The 20,851-nt window shown below is 37.6% G+C and overlaps 2 protein-coding genes and 1 long non-coding RNA gene across 4 annotated transcripts in view; 2 read left to right on the forward strand and 1 right to left on the reverse strand.

The window, feature by feature from the left end:
* Positions 1-6,290, forward strand: part of si:ch211-288d18.1 — a 56,658-nt gene extending 50,368 nt beyond the window's left edge. The window contains exon 14 of the mRNA XM_681604.8: positions 1,603-6,290. Within this exon, the coding sequence (XP_686696.2) occupies positions 1,603-2,339 (737 nt within the window). The 3' untranslated portion in view covers positions 2,340-6,290. The remainder of the gene's footprint in view (positions 1-1,602) is intronic.
* On the reverse strand, positions 2,939-13,405 carry LOC141375126 (uncharacterized). 2 transcript variants are annotated; one of them, XR_012382670.1, is made up of 3 exons: positions 13,325-13,405; positions 4,664-7,930; positions 2,939-4,448 (listed from the first exon to the last, which is right to left on the reverse strand). It is a non-coding gene; the product is annotated as an uncharacterized lncRNA (long non-coding RNA). The 2 variants fall into 2 exon arrangements; XR_012382669.1 differs by lacking the exon at positions 13,325-13,405 and having other exon boundaries at positions 4,664-8,438.
* A 2,551-nt stretch (positions 13,406-15,956) lies between these two features.
* The window catches only part of b4galnt4b (beta-1,4-N-acetyl-galactosaminyl transferase 4b), a 205,781-nt gene continuing 200,886 nt past the window's right edge, over positions 15,957-20,851 (forward strand). The window contains exons 1-2 of the mRNA XM_682637.9: positions 15,957-17,678; positions 18,104-18,369. The gene's annotated coding sequence lies outside the window, so the exon portion shown is untranslated. The remainder of the gene's footprint in view (positions 17,679-18,103; positions 18,370-20,851) is intronic.

A 20,851-nucleotide genomic window follows, 5' to 3' on the forward strand; every position in this document is an offset into this window, starting at 1 on the left:
CAATAAAAAAAAGACTCACTATTTACACTACCTCAGGTGGTTCCAAACCTCTGAGTTTCTTTCTTCTATTGAACACTAAAGAAGATATTTTGAAGAAAGCTGAAAACCTGTAACCATTGATATGTATAGCAGGAAAAGCATACTATGTAAGTTTCTCAGGTTTCTCATTCCAGATTTCTTAAAAAATAAAATAAAATCTTATTTTGTGCTAAAGAGTAAGTAAATGACATAATTATATCATACGATAGCATTAACAAAAACAACATCATTCATTTAGCATGTGTTGGCTAAATGCAATTTATTAACACTCAAAACTATCCGCTTGTTAAGTTGTGACGTATTAGTGACGTCTGGAATACTGTCCACGCTACTCATTTAAATTAAGAAAATATTTGTTTATGACCCCTTTTTTAGTCAAATCACACGTTAAAGTGGATTTTAAATAAAATCATGGTGTACAAAACAGTCTGAAGTCAGAATTATTAGCCCCCCTTATTTTTATTTTTTTAATATATCCCAAATTATGTTTAACAGAGCAAGGAATTTTCACTGTATGTCTGATAATAATTTTTTCTTCTGGAGAAAGTTTTGTCTGTTTAATTTCAGCTAGAATAAAAGCAGTTTTTTTATTTTTTAAACACCATTTTAAGGTCAATATCATTAGCCTCTTTATGCTATATTTTTTTCGATGATCTACAGAACAAACCATCATTAAACAATAACTTGCCTAATTACCCTAACCTGCCTAGTTAACCTAATTAACCTAGTTAAGCCTTTATGTGTCACTTTAAGCTGTAGAAGTGTCTTAAAAAACATATGGTCAAATATTATTTACTGTCATCATGGCAAAGATCAAATAAATCAGTTAGTAGAAATGAGTTATTAAAACTATTGTGTTTAGAAATGTGTTGAAAAAAATCTTCTCTCCGTTAAACAGAAATTGGGGAAAAATAAACCGGGGTAATAATTCTGACTTCAACTATATTTATATATATATATATATATATTGCAGTCGTGATTTTCGTAAGTATTACATCGCTTTGTAAACATTTATTATTACCATTATTAGCACTTGGACCCAGAAGCATTTTGTAGTTTAAATAGTGTAAGCAGTGCGTTCACACTGAAAACTCTAAAAATAATAAGTGTGCTTTAATTACCCGGATGATGCTCTCATTCAATAGTTAAAATGAAATGTTTAATGTTAGACACTTCACGCACTCAACGGCTGCTGCTTTGCTCATGTAGCGGAAGAGGTGGAGCTTTCAGGCACTTACTTTGTTTTATTTTGGATTGTGAAAGCAAAATTATCCTACGAGAGTGATAACAGCCCCTCCTGATGGTGAATGTGGTGATATTCATGGCAGGTATTATTTTATAGTTTGGTCATTTATTTCACTATTATGGCAGCCGTCAGACGTCATCAGAAAAACGGTTTAAATTTCGGCTTAGTAATAAAAAAACATTAGTGTTCCATATGGGTCGACAATACATACATATACTATGCTGTTGAGTGTGTACGTGCATAAGTACATAATGCATGAGTGCAAAGTGTGCCATTTGGGACCAGCTTATAACCGTAGTTTATTTCTGTGTTCACAGCAAAGCCTGATGAGTTTCCACGGAAGCCTCTTGGTCTGGAGCTGCCCGTAGTTTTGACTCTGGTGAAAAGGCCCAAACCAAGTCCTTCAGAGGAGACACCCAACAAAACCCTACTCATCAAACGGCCACCAGCCTCTCTGCACATCTCCCTCCAGCAGGAGTCTATCATGCTGGACGACAGCCCTCCACAGGACAAGAAGCCTTACAAAGATGGAGGGACGGGCAGCATGTCACCGCTCCCCTCACCAGACCCCGTTCTAGTGCACAGCCAGATTCCCCTCACACCTGACGGGATGATAGGAGCCCCTGAGGATGGCGGAGAGTGGCCTCCTCCATACGAACCTCCTGTCCCAGAGACCCAAGATCAGCCTGAACTGTACGATTCTCCTCCAAATCCAAATGTGGATGAAGGATCACCTGATGCAAAGCCTTTAGAAACAACTCAGAACATTGAACAGGACACTTCAGAGACAGCAGAGGGCAGTGTGGAGGGTGATTTAGCCTCAGACAACTTCCAGTCCATTTCTATGAAGCCTTTTGGTATTTCCAGTTCTGAAAATGGAGATGTGGAACATCCTGAAATTCAAAATATGGACAAGCTTTCAGAAAGACACCACTCTACATCCTGTGATCAATCACAGTTACCTGCCAAACAAATTCCAACAGTCCATTCAGACCCACTACTTCAGCTTCCTCCAGATTCCCGCCAAAATCTGCCCAAGTCAGAGACATTTTAAGCTGCAGACAAAGGGGTCGTTCACACAGAATGCATTCTTCCTTTCCAATGTGCTTCTCTATTATTTTTCAATGTAAACACATGATGGAGAGACGTGTTAGACCGTTACGCTTGCACCACATGTTTTTTGAAGCGTTTTTTAGATGCAGTGTCAATTTCAAAGATCTTTTACTTTCACAAGCAGAGCAGCTTATTAGTGTCAGGTCCAAAGCAGTGGACCAATCAGAAGAGATTGGAGGCGGGGCAACTGTTAAAAGCTTCTGTTTATAGTAGAAAGTTGGCATGACAACTCTATAAATTTACAGTTATATCATGGCGGATGAGGCTTTCATTGTGGCTGTCTAGAATGTCCTGTTATATGATGAATCTGCATGTGCTTACCATAACATATTGTTTTTCTGATACTAATGGGTCCGTTATTGTCGTTATTAGATCACGTTCATAATATCACATCACTTGGACATCACTCTGTTTTTTAAACCCATTCTTGAGCGCCACATCAAATGGTTTTAAAAGCAAAAACACATTCTGTGTGAACGGCCTCTAACTTCCGTGCAGTGTTCCCATGGGAAAGCATTATTGAAGTATTTTAATATTTGATTTTTCAGCTGCTCTGGCTGGATTCAGTTTGGGACAAACATCACCGCTGGAAAGACGAAGTCTTCGTAACAAAAGTGAGCTGGCTCACTGCTTCATACACAACTCCACATATAGCCAATTGTTTTTCGAACACCTGCCTTCTGACTTTCCCCCACACTCTCTGGGTTGGATGTGGCTTGTGCAGAACCATCACATAGCACCACGACACCACTTATGTATTTGCAGTTTCTTCGTTTTAATATAATGATTCATTTTGAACCACGCTCTGCAACATAACAGATTATTACTTCAGTGATTCAAAATCAGGTATTAGTTAAAGGGATAGTTTGCCAAAAAGATTAAAACTTGTTGTAAATTTGCCATTCAAATGGACTATTAGTAAAATATTAAAGTCTGATATTTTTATTTCAGTATGTTATTGTATTTCCAACTGAAATACAATATTAAATAGGGGGCGGGGCTTTCTTTATTTTTGCGACATGTCCTACTTGCAAATTAATGGTAAGAGGGGCGTGGTTAGGAATGCAATAGAGAAGGAGCACCACCCCAAATGCAGAATCAAATGGTCAGACTTTGATTGAAGATTAACTTAACTTGAACCAATTAATTGTTCACCTAAAGAATATCAGTGAGTACGTTTACATAGACACCAATAATCTGATTTTAATACGATTAAGACAATACTCTGCAGATTTTAACGGCATTATTGAAGTGCAGCACAGACATGCAAACATGTAGGACTTTTCATTGCAATATGCGGCAGGATATTCCAAACACACACGGCTGTTTGACACTGCACTTACCGAGTCCGTGAAGGACCACAAGAGTTTTTTTTTTTTCTTTCCATTCGGCGTGTGGTATCAGATTCTGTTAAAACAACACTCTTCCAGCAGTCCGTGCATTTAATACTTCAGTTTGTCACGTGGGGTGGGGCCATGAATGAAATGTTCCTGAATGGAAGTAAAACTGCAGTAAAAGCAAAAAAATAAATAAAATAACAAATGCCTGAAATTACATGAAACTTCAGAGGAAACGTGGATATCGATGACGTTAATCAAATTATTTGCTATAACATGTAAAACGGGATCATGGAACAAACGTTCAAAAAGTTAAAGTTAAAAACTTAAACACCTTAATCAAATTATTGTCTTAATCAGATTAAGGCAAATAATTTGATTACTGATGTTCATGTAAATGTGGTCAATGTGTGCTAGCTAAATGAACAATGTCAATTTAGATTTCACACAGACTTTAAAAAGAAACTTGAGGCTTGGTGATTTAAAATTGCAAGTCAAATGGCACTTTAAGAGTCCAAACTTGTAATAATAATAATAATAATAATAATACGATAAAACATATAGGCAAATCAAATTATATACAGGCTGTTTACAATAAAGGTTGAAGATGAGTGTGTTGTATTGTTATGGTGTTTGTGCTTAAAAAAACTGTAAACAAATAGCGTACTCTCTCGCTGGAGTTTGTGTCTTACTCAGTTTCTGGAGATCCTCAGCTCAGCACAGTTTAGTTCCAAGTCCTTAGTTCCTAATCCTTCAGGCTTGTTTGAAACCTACAGGTAAGGTTGCGGTCTCACTAGAGAAATTCTTGAGTACAGCGCTGCGTAAAGGGGTGGGATTACACAAGATGATTAGACATGTAAAAAAGCAAGTGATTGGTCTATATTTTAAATTTCAGAGAGGTCATGTTTTGATCCTTGATTGGTCTCACGCTGTCAAGTGATGCGATTTCGCAGGTCAGAGTTCACCAAGCTTGAACTTTGCAAATTAGCGAATTGCAAAACTTGTCGCATAAGCTTGCGTTTCCGGTCTGACACATTCGCATGCCTATGAATGGAAGTCAATGGGGAGAAAAGTCCAGTGTGACTGCAGCTTAAGTGTGTTGGAGCTGGGTTGGAACTAAACTGTGCTGGGCTGCGGCTCTTCAGGAACTTAGAATTGACACCCCTTGCCTACATCTTTACACATCAGGGTTCTTGCACTCAGGACCATTTGCTGAGACTGTGGATAATAGGAAATAATATTGTACATAGCATTCAGCTTCTCAAACAGATCAGTTGTTTTACCTCATTATATATACATTTATATTCAGTAGCTGTAAGTATTCATTTTGGTGTTGCCTTTATGTTTTTGGACTCTAAAAGCTCCATTGAACTACATGTTATGAATCTCCAATTTCAATTAAAAATGTAAAGAAAGTTTTACCTACATTATGGATGACATAAACTAACAGATACTTTTCCATTTTGGTTGAACTATCCCTTTAAAATATTATGGCTTTACAGAACATTGTAATTATTTGTTAATATCACACACCGTCCCCTAGTAAATAATACAGTAGCTATCTTGTTCTGATAAGAAGGTGCAGAGTAATACTCCTATAGTCTGTGGTAATGTTCATGGTCAAATATAGGCTCTGTTTGTGATGTGATTTGTTCGTTTAAACCAGCTTAATGGTAAGATGCCAATTTCGCAGTGTCCACAACACAGTATTTATTATTTTGATAGAAAACACCTTTACATAGTTGAATGGGATATGCAGCAGTTCGAATGATTTGGCACAGTCTTATTGAAACATCTGCAGTGTCTTCGTAACTTAGCTTCCTATATTGAAATGCTGATGGCAATATTAAACATGGCCTTTAATAAGAATGAACAATATTTTTGCGGTTGTTTCTAACTTTCTGTACATTTGGTATTTGTACTTGTTTTTGAATTTGTTGGAGCATTTTGTATATTTAGCTTTTTAGGGTTATTGTAATTTAGCAATTTTAAGATTTTGCAGTTGTAACAAATGATTCAAATGTCAAATTTACTTTCGAAAAGTCCTATCTATAGCTGACGCCAACTTTTTTTTTGTAAACAGCTGCTTAGAATCTGTACTTTAGTGCTTCAGGTTTACTCATTCATGCTTATTGAAGTTGCAAAACATATTGCCAAGTCATGTTCCTTGACATTAGATGTAGATCACTATAAAAATCAACAATTAATCTAAAATGGATATTAACTGAAACAATGGAAATAGGTATTCCAAACTTATGTTAAATTAATTTAAGCATGTTCTCTAAGCATTTTCAAGCGTTTGTATTGCCTCTAAGAATGCCTATAAATGAGTACTGTATGGTAATTAAGACACTGATGGATTGAAATTGTATTGCAGACTCCATCAGATGCCTTTGAAATTCATAATGTGTTTTGAGTTGTACATTCCTTTTAAGGAGTTTTGAGAACTCCAACCAGAAGGCTTTGGTTTTATTCAGTCTGTATATAGTAAATATCTACATGTTTATTTTGTCTTTATTTTTGTCTTTGTCAGAAATAGAAGTTTTCTTATCTTGTGTTTGTGCCCATTTATTTTGAATCACTCAAAACACAAAATGTCAATGCTCCACATGACCACAAGAGGGCTCTGCCAGGCCAGCACCGTTTGTTTACGGTCTGATTTTTCAGTCAGTGATTTAAGAGTCGTGCTAAGTTTTGAATTTACGGCAAGTTCTCAACTTCAATAGAATTATATATTCAATCTCATGATTCTTTATTTTATATTTAACAATGTGTTCGGTTTAATTACAATTTAGGAGCTAGGTTTTTAGAATCAAGACTCAAACTACAAGATATTTGCTAGCGTATAGCATAGACTACATGTAACAAATTTGTATATCTTTCATTTCTGTTTCCTGCTCGTGGAGGATACTGGCAACACGTGGTGACACAGGTTTAAGATCCTACTTCACAATTGTAAATATGTCCATTCATATTCAGCTTTGATCTCACTTTTATCAGTTATTCTGAACACATAATCAGAGAGACATATTTAGAGACTCTAAATATCATCAAATCTATAAACCTCATATATTCCAATATTCAAAATATTCAATATTCCAAACATGCAATATTGTTTGTCCATGTGGAATATGCAATATATCATCAACATTTACTCCACACTTGGAAGAGTTGAAGTTATGTGTTCAGTTTTGGTGTTGCTGTTTTGAACAAAATGTTAAACATTCATTTAATTGTTTTACAGACACAAGTTGAAACACAGTTTGTTATTTTGATAGTAACATGCACTTGTGAGATTAATGAATTCTAAAATAGTAAGGGGGGGGGGGGGGGGGCTATAAATGAATGCAAACATGTTGATCCACATTAATCCACAAATGCAGAGCTCGCTTTATGGCACATGCTAGCACACTACAAAACATTTGCATTAACAAATATGCCTCTGTTTGTGCAACCATTCATTGCACATTCATGAACTTCAAAGTTTTTAAGACACAGTTTAATTCTTAAGCATCCTAACGTTTTGTATTATTTTATTCCCTGAATTTGCACATACATAAAATTTAGATGAAGTACAGAATGATAATGTGAGTTTGGCATGCTATCTGAGGAAGGGCTTTGAGCTCAGAAATGGCCTTAGTGCACACCTTTCCATCCCCTAAAAATCATCTGAACTCAAGACAGAAGTTTTCTTAGTACTGCAATAAGTAAGTGTCAGGCTCGGCTAAAGGGAAAATATAGAAAGTGTGGGAACGTCCGACACTTTTGAGGGTCCATCCAGAGAGGTTTATAAGAAGTTTTGGGACATTCTCATGTCTTCACTGAGCCTCGGCTCTTGTGGTGGACCCCAGAGTGACCTTGAGAGACCTCAGGCAGCATCCTCATCTTACTCTCATGAGCTGTTTTTAAATGATTATTTCAGTGTTCAGACACTAAGTTGATTGCATCTGAGGCATAATCACATCTAACTGCAGATAATCTTTCAGGTTTCGCCAGCCACCCCATTCAGAAAGGAAGAGCTCACTCAGGCTAAGAAATGTTCCTTATGACTCACTCAGGAGAATTTTGCTTTTGAGGGTCCATCCAGTGGTTTTAAAAGGAGATATGTGACATATCATTATTTTTTCATTAAGCCTCAGCCCTGTAATGGACATCAAAGCAGCCCAGAGAGACATCCGGTGCTGTCCACCTCTCACTAGAACCAGAAAAATTTGGAAATTTTTTATGACTTGGCTTCTGAAATTCACTTTCAATTAAATTGTATTGTGTCAGCGCAAAATAAGCATTTTAACTTGACTGTCCTATCATCATTAAAGTACAACTATAATTAAACAATAATTTATGGCTTTTTTTTTACTGTGAAACAAAATGATTTGATTAAACATTGTCACACTCAAAAGAATGATTTTGGCTGCTTATTCAAACTACTTATATTAAAGGTGCAGTACTAGGTGATCGTCTTCAGAAGCATTTTTTGTTGTGCTGGTTGAAAGTCTCTTCACAGTCTAATGATAAAGTATGATCTAAATGTATTTATATGTATTTTTATATTTTGGTTGAGGCATAAAACTAAAAAAAAAAAGTTCATCCAATTAAATAGATTCAGGCCGACATCTCTCATAATTCCGATAAGTAGCCCGAACTTTCTGTCAGCAAATGCAGATTTGAACAACTGTGCAGCCGTTTGAACGCAGCTCTGCGACCGCTGTTTGAGCATAGACGTGCTGCACATTCACGAGAGAAAGAGCACGAGCGTGCGCGATCGACAAAAACACCCCAAAAACATGCTGAATCAAGTTTATTATTAACTACTTTATTGTCAAACCACGTTGCGTACAAATGCATACAACCGACCTATATGACAGTGCATTGCTGTACATGACAAATGAAACACGAGACAGGTGTTCAGAAAGAGAAGTTTTATTTTGAACTTACCTTGGTCAAGTACAAGGAGCAACGCCGAGAGAACTGGCAACACCGAGCGAGAACCGCCGAGCTTTATAGGAATGCATATGCAAATGTTTACATGGCGACGTCACCGCTGGGAGTCTCGTTGTCATGGTGAGCGCTGAAGAGAGCACACCTCCCATTGGAGCAAACAGGCTCGGGAATCTCCGTCACGGCGTGACGGCGAGTTGCGGTCGGTTGTGGACAAAAACATGTTAAATATACTGAATATATTTTTTTACATTTTTTGGTGCTGTGTATTATTCTGGGATGCAGTAGAATAGGGAGACAGATGAATATAATTAAAGACAGATGCGGGACATTAGAACAGAAAGTGAACCCGGCTAGAACAACAACACACTGCTCTGACCGATGACTCTGACAAACTCCTAGTGGTGGTAAGCTTCTTATTATCCAAGATCGCCCCCTAGCGGTCACATAACCTAATAGCAAGTTACTTGCTACTCCACTACATCATGCCCGTAGCCGGGGTGGGGGGCATGCCTAACCCTAACCTAAACATAAACCCAATTTGTATCTTACTAATCATTAATAAACAGCTCATTAGTTTATTAAGCTAGTAGTGTTAGTTTAATTGTTTGTTAATACTGTGAATTGTGACCTAAACTGACAAAGTGTTGCCAAAAGGTCCAGCATTTGTCCTTTTAATTATTTTATGTAATTTAATATTAAATATTTATCAAATAATTAGTACAATATATCTATATTCAATATATATTCCTGTCACGTCTGTGTCTTTTGAGGCTGTTTGCTCACTTCATTCGTCTTTTTGTTCTGATCAGATATCCGATCGCTCAAACCACTTCAGAAGGTCATCTGGGATGCATTCCAGATGAAACTGGACAGGTCTAATCATAACCTGAAATGAGCTTAAGTGAGAATTGGTGTCTGTACTGCAGTTCGTTGGCCCATGCTAAAGCACATAGTTTAATAGGCCTAGATGTAGACTAAATGAGCAGTCAGTCTTGTTGAGGCTAGCCTACTCCTAATTGAGTGGAGGAACTATGACGTCAATTTGTACGCAAAAACCCGGAAGCGAGTTCGAATTTTAGCAGTTCCGGTTCCCTCGTCCCAAAGTCAATGGGTTTTCTCGATGGGGTTTCGGTAAAAATCGCTTAAATAAGGTTCATGGCTAACACAAACTCAAAATACTTTCACGTTTTGTTCTACGACATAAAACACATCAGTTACAGCACACTCTTGAATTTTTTAATCGGTTACGCTTCTTTAAAAAGACGGTTGCTATCAAGTTGCTAAATGGGACTACAGGCGGTGTCGGAGACATTATACGTCATCGAGCTGATCTGGTCTGGAGCGCAGCTCGCTTGTGTTGGGCATTTGGATTAGTTATTTAGGGATTTTCATGAGTATTCAGATTGTGTGTAGATAATTCCTTCACTTGTAAAGGCTGTCGAGACAGATCCATTTGTTAATCATTTATTTTAATTAAACAATATTATGAAGATAACGTTACTGCTTACTAGTGCAGCCTGTCTCTCTCCTGCTCTCAGTAATGCAAACGTATGAATAAACGTGTAGAAATACATGAAGTGAACTATCTCTTTAAGGACTCAATACTTTGGTTGCCAAATCCAATAAAACAAGGTCTAATGGACCTTGTGCCATGCTAAGCAAGCATAGCAAGTTTCTCTCCCTTTTTAGACTTCCGACTGTTTAAGCACTCTTTGGTTGTCAAAAATAAAAAGACACAAATAAATTGTAGTGATGAGACCCTCTATTTAGGATATAAATTTACCATACATATTATATTTTTAGGTGACGCAGTAGGTAGTGCCGTTGCGTCACAGCAGGAAGGTCACTGGTTCGAGCCTCAGCTGGGTCAGTTGGCGTTTCTGTGTGGAGTTTGCATGTTCTCCCTGCATTCGCGTGGGTTTTCCTCCGGGTGCTCCGGTGTCCCCCACAAGTCCAAAGACATGCGGTACAGGTGAATTGGGTAGGCTAAGTTTTCCGTAGTGTATGAGTGTGTGGATGTTTCCCAGAGATGGGTTGCGGCCGTAAAATTGTGCTGGATAAGTTGGCAGGTTAATTCGGCTGTGGCATTTAATAATAAAGGGACTAAGCCGAAAAGAAAATGAAGGAATAATATTTTTTTAGATATTTAAACTGTTATCGTCACCCTGAATGACCTTTCAGGGGATGTTTGCTGTCTTTTATATAATCAGTTGTTTTGATGAGTGAAAACCTCCCCTTCAGTGTGTCTTTATGCCATTAACTATGTACTTTTTCAAAGGTCAAAAAGGTACTTTCAAGAACAACATTGGCTAATTTTTTTGAGCCCCCCCAAATCATACTAACAAAAAATACTGAAAATACCACAATAAGTTCTACTTTACTACTGACCATATTTAAGTGCCATAGTTTGACTTCTGACAGATCGGAGCTTTAGTGTGACATCAGTTAAAGCTGCAGGAGGTGATCTGTCAAAATGCTAACTGGTTAGCATAATATTTCAAATACAATCCCTCCCCTGCTGTCCAAAGCCACGCCTCCTTAAAATCACGAACGCGCACATTAAAGATGACAGACTCACTAGATCATGTCATTCGCCAGTTAGAAAACTTTAAAGTACTTCATAATACTGCAATTCTGAACGAAAAACTGCATTATATCTAGCACGTTTTCAGTAAGCAAGCAAAACTTGTCATGATGTGCAATATTTCATGCATGCAAGGATCACATGCAAATAAAAAGACATCGGCCTTTAATTTTTGTCATAGAATTGTGTATTACATTAGATTGTACGTTAGATCAACAGCACAGACTGAATTTATAGCACCAGGTTAAACTTTCTGACCCCTTTATGGTAATCAAATTGAAAATAAGCACAGGCCACAACTGAACATTAAGGATGATCTCCAAAATTTAAACCAATAGAATTGTCCTGAAAACATGCTGTCCACCAGTCTCATTGAGGTTAGGATATTAATATTAAATGAAACAAACAAACAAATGATTATATAAACTATAGCCCATGATTGTTAAGACTGTTGCACTTTTTGTGTTGGCAATATGCTCATGTTTATATAGGCCTATTGTTATGTGTGCAACATTTGTATATTTATTACCACCTCTGAGAAATGTCGGTGTCACAATGGTTTTAAAAAAAGACTTAAAAAGTCATACATTTGAAATAGTGACTGACACCTGCAGAAACCATGGTTGTGGTGTTCCATTCCACTATAGATTCCATTCCACTATAGACATGGTTACATCAAAACGAGTATTAAATATTAAGCCAAAAATATAGAACCGAATTATGTATACGCTACTATTTTTATAAAATGATATGTGCAAATAAAAATACACACACTTTTGTCTTTGCAGACTTTTCATCTTTGCATTAACTTGTGTTGTATTACAGTTTTTTCAGTCGCTTTGGTAAATTTCTCAGATTCAAAATTTGCTAAGCAGTTAAGTGCATTTCTCAAAACAGCACATACAAATAGCCAAACAGCATGGATTACCTGCAGAAGCCAGTCTCTTGCGTAAAGTCCTTGGTTCATCTCTCAATGAACATGTCAGTGCCTTCAGAATGACAAGTCCTTGTGTCATTGTGTACGGATAAGACAGTCAAATTACTTACTCATGTTGTCAATGCAACAGTGTACTCTGGATGGATGTTCTCATGTAAGCTACGGCTAGTTTATTGAATTTTTTTTTTTTTTTTTTTTTTTTTTGCGGTTTGTACTGTGATTTGTTGCCAGATCATGTCATTGTGATACAGAAAGGAAAAGACAGCACTCCATAGGACAAAAAAATGAATAAATAAATAAATAATAATAAAAAAACAAACAAAACAAAAGCCGAAATGTGAACATAGGACAATCTCCTTTCAGATACACCTCACCTTCATTAGACAAAGTCCAGATTGACCTGGGAGCAATTTACCAATTATAGATTTAGAAAAAAAACGTCTAATGGAAATGTACAGAAAAATGCTTTATTTGACAAAATATTATGACAACTTGTTCAACTTCTTTTATATATAATATATAACTTGGCATTAACTTTTTTCTCACATCCCACTGGTCATTTTTACGAGACAAAATTTTGTTGTTGAAAACTGTAAATTTGACTTTTGCATGCAAAAAGTACTTGAGTAAGAGACATTTTACTCGATTTGGGCCATTAAAATAACTCTGACTACCAATATTATGATATAGGTAGCCTTTATCTGCTGTAGTAACTTAAAACCTACAGTAGTTTGACATAAAACCAAAACAATACCCATTCTTGTCTTAGGAAATTTTCATTAAGCAATTTTTTGAATAACATTAAGTTCATGACATGTTAAATATATAGTATATTCTGCTGGTTTTAAACATACATAATAATAATAATTATAATAAATACAGTCATGTAACAACCATAACATTACCATTATGTCTTAGGACATCTTTGATTAACTTTTTACTACCTTCACCAAATGTTGACTAATGAAGGTACATTTTTAACAACTATTTACTTGTTAGACTACTTTATTGTCAAACCACGTTGCGTACAAATGCATTCAACCGACCTATATGACAGTGCATTGCTGTACATGACAAATGAAACACGAGACAGGTGTTCAGAAAGAGAAGTTTTATTTTGAACTTACCTTGGTCAAGTACAAAGAGCAACGCTGAGAGAACTGGCAACACCGAGCGAGAACCGCCGAGCTTTATAGGAATGCATATGCAAATGTTTACATGGCGACATCACTGCTGGGAGTCTCGTTGTCATGGTGAGCGCTGAAGAGAGCACACCTCCCATTGGAGCAAACAGGCTCGGGTTTTGTTGTTTTGGTTGAAATATAACCCGTTGAATTTGAATCTTGTTTGATCATTTATTCAACTTCATTTTGTGTGTAACGGATGGTTTGTGTCTGATGCTAAATACGTTATCTGGGCATAATTTAATATATATAATTTGACAGGTTTCAATCCTGTCTGGCACCTGAACAATTCTTTACTTTAATCTTTAGTGCAAAGTCATTTGTTTAGTGCAAAAGTCAATAATAATTTTTTTTTTTTTGTTTCCGAGGTGCATTGGTGTATGCCAACACTGCTGTGGGAAAGATGTTTTTAAAGAGTCACGTGGCCTAGTGGGTATGTCGCAGAGCCCCGACACAAACGCCCCATTAAAACGGGGCTTCAGCGTCAATGCTTGACGGAAGGCATGTCTGAAGTTGGGGCTGAAACGATCGTCATAGAAGCGTCAGCCAGTGAAATTCAGTCAGAAATAGATCAAAAGTGCCCCCGCGACAACCCCCGCTCTTCATAACGATAACTACACCCCCCCACGCTCTACGCTACGCGCGCAACAACCCCCCCCCCACCTTAACCCCGCTCTTCAAAAATTTCCAATAGTATCTGAATGCAGCTTTTATGATGCGAGCTGAGACTGCATCACTCAGCGATGCAATGTCAGACACAATGCACTCAAATGGAGCTAGTGACGTCACTGTGACGGGTAGGGTTAGGGTTAGGTGAGCCCAATAAAAAGCATTGGATGCAGCCCAGACTGCACTGCACCAGGTCTGCAGCCAGACCCATCTCAAAATTTCATCCTGCACATGCCCCTTGAACAGTCTCTGCACGGGCCTGATCTCCAGGCAGAAAAAAAAAATCCTCAATAGATTTGAGGAATGGAGAATATGGAGGGGGAGATGAACAACTAAAAAACATGAGTGGGCAAAGAACCAGTTGTGAACCAGATGAGCTCTGGTTTCTAAATTGCAATTCTGTGTGACAGGTGTTTACCTATGTGATGAGTTAGTATGCAAAGTAGGGCAACTGACTTTACAATTGTGAATGACAGTGTGTTCCTAGTGAAAACAAAAGATTTTCTGCATGAAAACTGTGCAAAATGCAGAGAATTGTGTGTAGTGTTTTTAAAAAAGTGTGTTTTAAACCTGCAATTTGAGTGTAAAGCAGGAATTGTGCTTGTAGTTTAGCAGAATTGGTTCAGGTGGTTGGTGCATCAGTTACATGTTGTAGTCATTGTGTCTGAAGTACAAGTAATTGTGTGTAAACAATTGGAAAAAACTGTACAATTCTAAAACGCTATCTACAAATCAACTGTAGTCAACAGGATGTCCAATTAAAATGCAACTATTATATATCACCTTATTATTTGTGGGTTTGTTTTTTTGTTGTTGTTGAAATTTGATTATCTGTAATAAAGCATTTTTATCCTCAACAGTGCTGCACCACAACCATTCCTTTGAGATATTGCCTCCAAAATCTGAAATCAGCGACACCCTACAAATCCATGCATAATTAGCATTCTTCTTACAACATGATGCATCTGTCTTTCATTTACATAATGCTGTTAACATCTCTGTCCTCTGTGACCTTCTCTCAGACAGAGTTGTTGCGTTATCACATCTGTTTTACTTCACTGAAGTATTTTGCATCTAGCTGATTTAATTGGTCCCACAGAATCAGTTGTGGATCAGCCTGCAGAAGGTAATGTTCACAGCTCTGGTCCTTCTGTAATGTTCTCTCCTTTTACTGTGAGACCAGCTGCTGTTCCCGGGATTGTGGGTATATTGGTCTTCTCACAGAGTAAAGAACAGTACATGTTTATTCTAGTTACCTTTCTGTATATACAGTACATGTGTAAATATCTGCTTTTAATGATAGATTTAGGTGACCTGATTTACAGTAGGGGTTGTTTTAAAGTCAAAACCTGCAGCACTGAATTGATTTTTGAAGCATTTGGCTGCACTGTAACCCCCAATGGCAGTTGCAAATCACAATCTTCAGGCAATGGTTGAGGGACTGGACAGTCTGTTTTCTCAGCAGGAGATCTGTCTCCTCTTCCCTTTCCTTTAATCTCCTTTCACTCAATGTGAAACATATAGTATCTCTCTCATTTGCCCAAACAGAGGAATAACATATGCATGTATTCAGTTATAAATATTAATGGCTCTTTCAGATCTCAGAGGCTCAATTTGAGGACTCAAGAAAAATTTCTGACTCTCCACATAGGATGATTTGCCTTTTGGATTTGCCCCATAGTATAATTTGCTCCAGTTTTTACCATTGTTTGACTAATCTCTATTAAAAACTGAGTTACCTTCCATTGTTGACACAAAGTGTTATGGTCAGGGAATGTAAGTTTAAATTCAGCACATACAAACTGAGTAAATCCAACGTAATTTGTTTGTTAAAATTCAACCCAAACAAATCGTTTGCAACAGCTTGCCTTAAAAAAATTAAGTAAATCCAATGATTTTTTTTCTCAGTGTAGCAAAAGTACTTTGTTTATTAAATTGACATGAATACAAAAAAAAAAAAAAAACAATAGAGCAAAAAAGTGTATTTCTTTTTTCATTGCTTCAGTTTTTTCTTCACTTATGGTAAACTATAATTTTATTTATCAAGAAAACATTTATTATGTACTTTTTTACATGCAACAAATTTAATTGAGTAATAGCAATTAAAATATACCAACATGATAAAAATATTTTAGAGTTATTTAGCAATGTTTAAACTAAACTATATTTTATTTTTTTAGAGATTACACAGACTGATTTACTATATGCCTGAAAATAAAGCAAATGCATGCAAAATACAATATAAACACACAAGTTACAGTAGTTAAATTGAGAATCAAAATGGCTATTATTTATACAGCCAAAAGTTAGCATTACAGGGGCTCAACTTCTTTACAAAATTATTGTTGTGATCTACAGTGCTTCACGGAAATCGCGCACTGGACCTTTAAGAAGATATTGCGCCGGCGCGGTGGCGTTGCTGTGGTAAGTCTGTGGAATTCTATAAAAGAATGTGTTTGAAAAACTTCCGATGACGTAGAGAAACTGCAGTAAATGTCTGGCCATTAGTGGTAAGTAAAGATCTGTCTAAAAGTCTAATTTTAGGTTATTATATATGGTTGTTTCAGTGTGCTATTGCTGGAGACTAAAGATTTAAACATTTTTCTCGGTCATATAATTACAGATTGTTACATTAGTTTTTTCACATATTTTTCCAGTTACACTGTAGATTGTAATGTTACTAAATGTTGGTTGGAAATGGAGATTGCTATATTCTTGACTTGTCAATTTTAAGATTTTTAAAATATATATTTTTTATTCTAGTTTGTGTATTGTTATCTTCTTTAGTTGCCTATTTATAATTGTAGAATTGCCGTTTATTTTGTCAAGTTGGTAGACCAATAGATATAATATTTTTGTACCCTTCATTTGTATATTACTATCTTGTTTAACATTTGCAATTTGTAATTTGAAATATCAGATAAATTGATCTGTTATAATGTATTTGTTTGCTGTCAGCTTTAACACATATGACTGTAAGTCTATTGGTGGATAGATTGTCTAGCTGTTGTATGATTTATTTGTAATTATGCTGTCGGCCTATTCAACATTTGTAGCTTTTTATTGTTATTTTTTCTATTTACAGTTTTATTAATTATTGTAACACATTTATCTATTCTAAGTTTATAGATTTTCATCTTGTAGAATATTTATTTATACCTGTGAAAAATTAATTGTTAGTGTTAGAACAGAACCAGACTGGAGAGAATGGTAGATGAAACTTCCAAAGAATTGTATTTAAATTAATTAACGACTTGATATCTTTCTGTTGTGTTTTGCAAATTGGAATGGACCATGTGGAGGAAAAAAAAGTGAAACACACACCTCAGCAATGACAGGAAAATTACCGGTCAGGAATTTATTTTTAAAAAATCCTTTCAAAATGGTTGGTGGATTGTATAGATAGATAGGCCTTGTCTCTGTCAGGTTTTTCTTTTTCTGGTAATGGAGAGAGAGCAGGCAGAAGAGGGAGACTCACAAGAGCATGGATGGACATTTATCTGAAACTGTGCAGGTAGGGCTCTGTTGGTGCTGTCTTTATCTTTTGCAGGTTGGGGTGGAGCAGAAGAAGTAGACTCACAAGTAGAATGGTGGAGATATGCTTGAAAACATGGAGCTCAGCAAACAGGTACAACTTGAACTACTTAAACAGACTAAACAATGGATGTTCCAAAGAAATGTACAGACAGACAGGCAGGCAGGCAGGCAGGCAGGCAGGCAGGCAGGCAGGCAGGCAGGCAGATAGATAGATAGATAGATAGATAGATAGATAGATAGATAGATAGATAGATAGATAGATAGATAGATAGATAGATAGATAGATAGATAGATAGATAGATAGATAGATAGATAGATAGATCTGAACAAGCCAGTATGTGTTTGTCTTTGTCATTTACAATGGAGTATAGAAACTAGGGAATCGCACATCTCAGAAATTATACAAAACAGATGGTCAGGTATCACCTATTAATGAAAGATGTCCTTCCAAGAGGAAGGGGGTGGAGGTGGGCTTTGATAGATGTCTGTGGCAAGCGTTTTTTGTTTTTTTTCCAGGTAATGGACACAACATGCAAAAGAAGGAAACTCACAAGAGCATTGGTGGAGATTAATCTGAAGAACACTGGAGAACAGCTTGTGCATTGCAGCATGCAGAGCTCTGTTAGTCCTGTCTTTGTCTTTTGGAGACTGGAGTGCAGCATGTGGAGGAAAATAGGAATACACACCTCAGCAATGACTGAAAACGGATTATCAGGAATGTTCTTCAAAGGCAGAAGGATGGGTGCATAGATGGATGTCCTTCCAAGTGGAAGGGTGTGGAGGTGCGTATACAGTTAGTGGTTAGATACAGTAGATGTCTTCTCTGTGGCAGTTATTTAAATTGTAGGTAAACGAACCCCAACCAGCAGAAGAGGGAGGCTCACAGGAACATTGGTGGAAATTTAGCTAAAGAGCACTGTAAGACACTTTATTTATTCCTGGAGTTCAGCCAGCATGTAGAGTTCTGTTAGTCTTGTTTTTGTCTTTTGCAGATTAGGCTGGGGCATGTGGAAAATGGGAATCACACTTTAGCAATGATTTGAAACTGATGGTCTGGTTAGGCATTTCCTGAATTGATGGATGGATGGATGGATGAATAGATGGATAAATAGATGCCCTTCCAGGAGTAAGAGGTGGAGGTGGGCTTAGATTGTTGGCTAGATGTCTTGTTTGACCCCACTGTTAGAATAGCCAGCTTTACAGCAGAAAAAAAAAACAGTGTTTACAGCCTTTATAGAAAAAACAATCTTGGTGTATATACTGTAGCTAAAATTACACTTCCTTACAACTGTGAGGGGTGGTGATTTTTATCTCTTTTTTTAACTTAATTGTTTCATTTATAATTAAGGGCATGGCTACTTGAATGACAGCTTGTTCTCGCTGGTCACTGTCATTACGGATGATTATCTGTGAACCCTGCACATACATCATATTTTTGTATTGCTTTATGTTGATTTACTGAGTCAATTGCCTTGGAATTCATTCATTCATTTTCTTGTTGGCTTAGTCCCTATATTAATCCGGGGTCGCCACAGCGGAGTGAACCGCCAACTTATCCAGCACGTTTTTATGTAGCGGATGCCCTTCCAGCTGCAACCCATCTCTGGGCAATGCCTTGGAATGGAATGGAATTATTATTTACAATTATCAGATAGTATAACATGCTGTGTGCACTTAATTGTGCTCACAAACCATTCACGTGGCCTCCATTTCGCAGGTTAGTGCAATTCTTATATACTTATATACCATATCTATAAATGAATTTTCTTTATTTAAGATTATTTATCATTTTCTTTAGAACTTCAATGGACTGCAGAATCCGACAGATTTATTAGCTGAAGGCTATAGAATAATCATCTGAAACAATGTCATAGAGTGTTATCCCTGGATTTCATAAATAGCATTGCATTTACTAGCACAGATTATATTTGAAGTATTTGGTCAGATAGCACATGTGGTCAGAACACAAATTAACTCACTAAGCAGTGCACGATAAGCGCACTGAGCTCTGTGTTAGGGAGCATGGTGCAGCAAGTGTATTTGACACTGAGCTTAGTTTCCTCCCGATTTGTTGGAGATACCTAGCACTTGTTGAGTGCGCTTTCTCTCCCAGGGGACATGGCTCGTCCTGACAATGATAGGGCGATGACATCAATTATCCATTGGGCAAACCTCTGTTTTAATACGGCACTTGATCGATGCCAGCACAGTCAGCAGAGCTGTTTTTGTGGACAGAATTTTTAAGGATACAGAGTCGAGTGGCTCAAACAGATCTGCTGGCCCACTAGGACTATAGAGACATCCCTAAAGGGAATGAGAGGGGGCGGGATAGATTTAACCATCCACCGCATCATGGTGAGCGGAGATGGCTGCAACATAGGCCTTCAGTATAGAGGCCTTCAGTATAGAAGGTGACAGCTTACGCTCCAGCTTATCTTGAAGGAAGGATAACACAACACTAATCTTCCAATCAAATTTTCTCAGCAAGAAGTACGCCACTCAGTGAATAGACTCCACTTCAGGCTGTAGGCATGCTTTGTAAAAAGTGCTCTTGCCTGAGTGATGGTGTCAACCATCAACACTGGTAGGTCACCTAAGTCTACTGAGCTCCGTTTATGGTCCACACGTGGAGATCTGGAGGGTACCAGAGGGTGCCCCATCCCTGAGAAAGGAGGTCCTTCCCCAAGGGAATACGAAAAGGAGGGAACATAGCGAGGAGTGTGAGTTTGGAAACCCAGGTCAGGTTGGACCAGAGAGGTGCAACTAACAAGACCTGCTCCTCATCCTCACTAACGTTGCATAGAGCCTGTGCGAGTAGGCTCACTTGGGAAATGCATATTTGCACATACCTGGGGTCCAGCTGTGGGCCAGCGCATCCATGCTGAGGGGGTTCTCAGTCAGGGAATAAAACAAACCCCAATGTGCAATTTCAGGAGAAGCAGAAGGTCAACATGGGCTTCCCCAAAGTGCTTCCATATGAGCTGGACTGCATCGGGGTGGAGTCTCCATTCTCCTCATGACAGTAGCTGCCATGAGAGCACATCGGCTGCACGGTTGAGCTCACCAGGGATGTGAATGGCAAGCAGCAACTTTAACCACATGTGACTCCAGAGGAGCAGATGGTGAGTGAGCTGAGACATGCGGCGGGAGCGTATACTTTCCATATCATTGATATACACCACCGTCGTCATCTTGTTCATCCTGACCAGCACATGTTTCTGCTCCAGTACTGGTAAAAATTGGCAGAGAGCGAGAAACACTGCC

Source organism: Danio rerio, chromosome 7, assembly GCF_049306965.1.
Source record: "Danio rerio strain Tuebingen ecotype United States chromosome 7, GRCz12tu, whole genome shotgun sequence".
Classification (NCBI taxonomy): domain Eukaryota; kingdom Metazoa; phylum Chordata; class Actinopteri; order Cypriniformes; family Danionidae; genus Danio; species Danio rerio.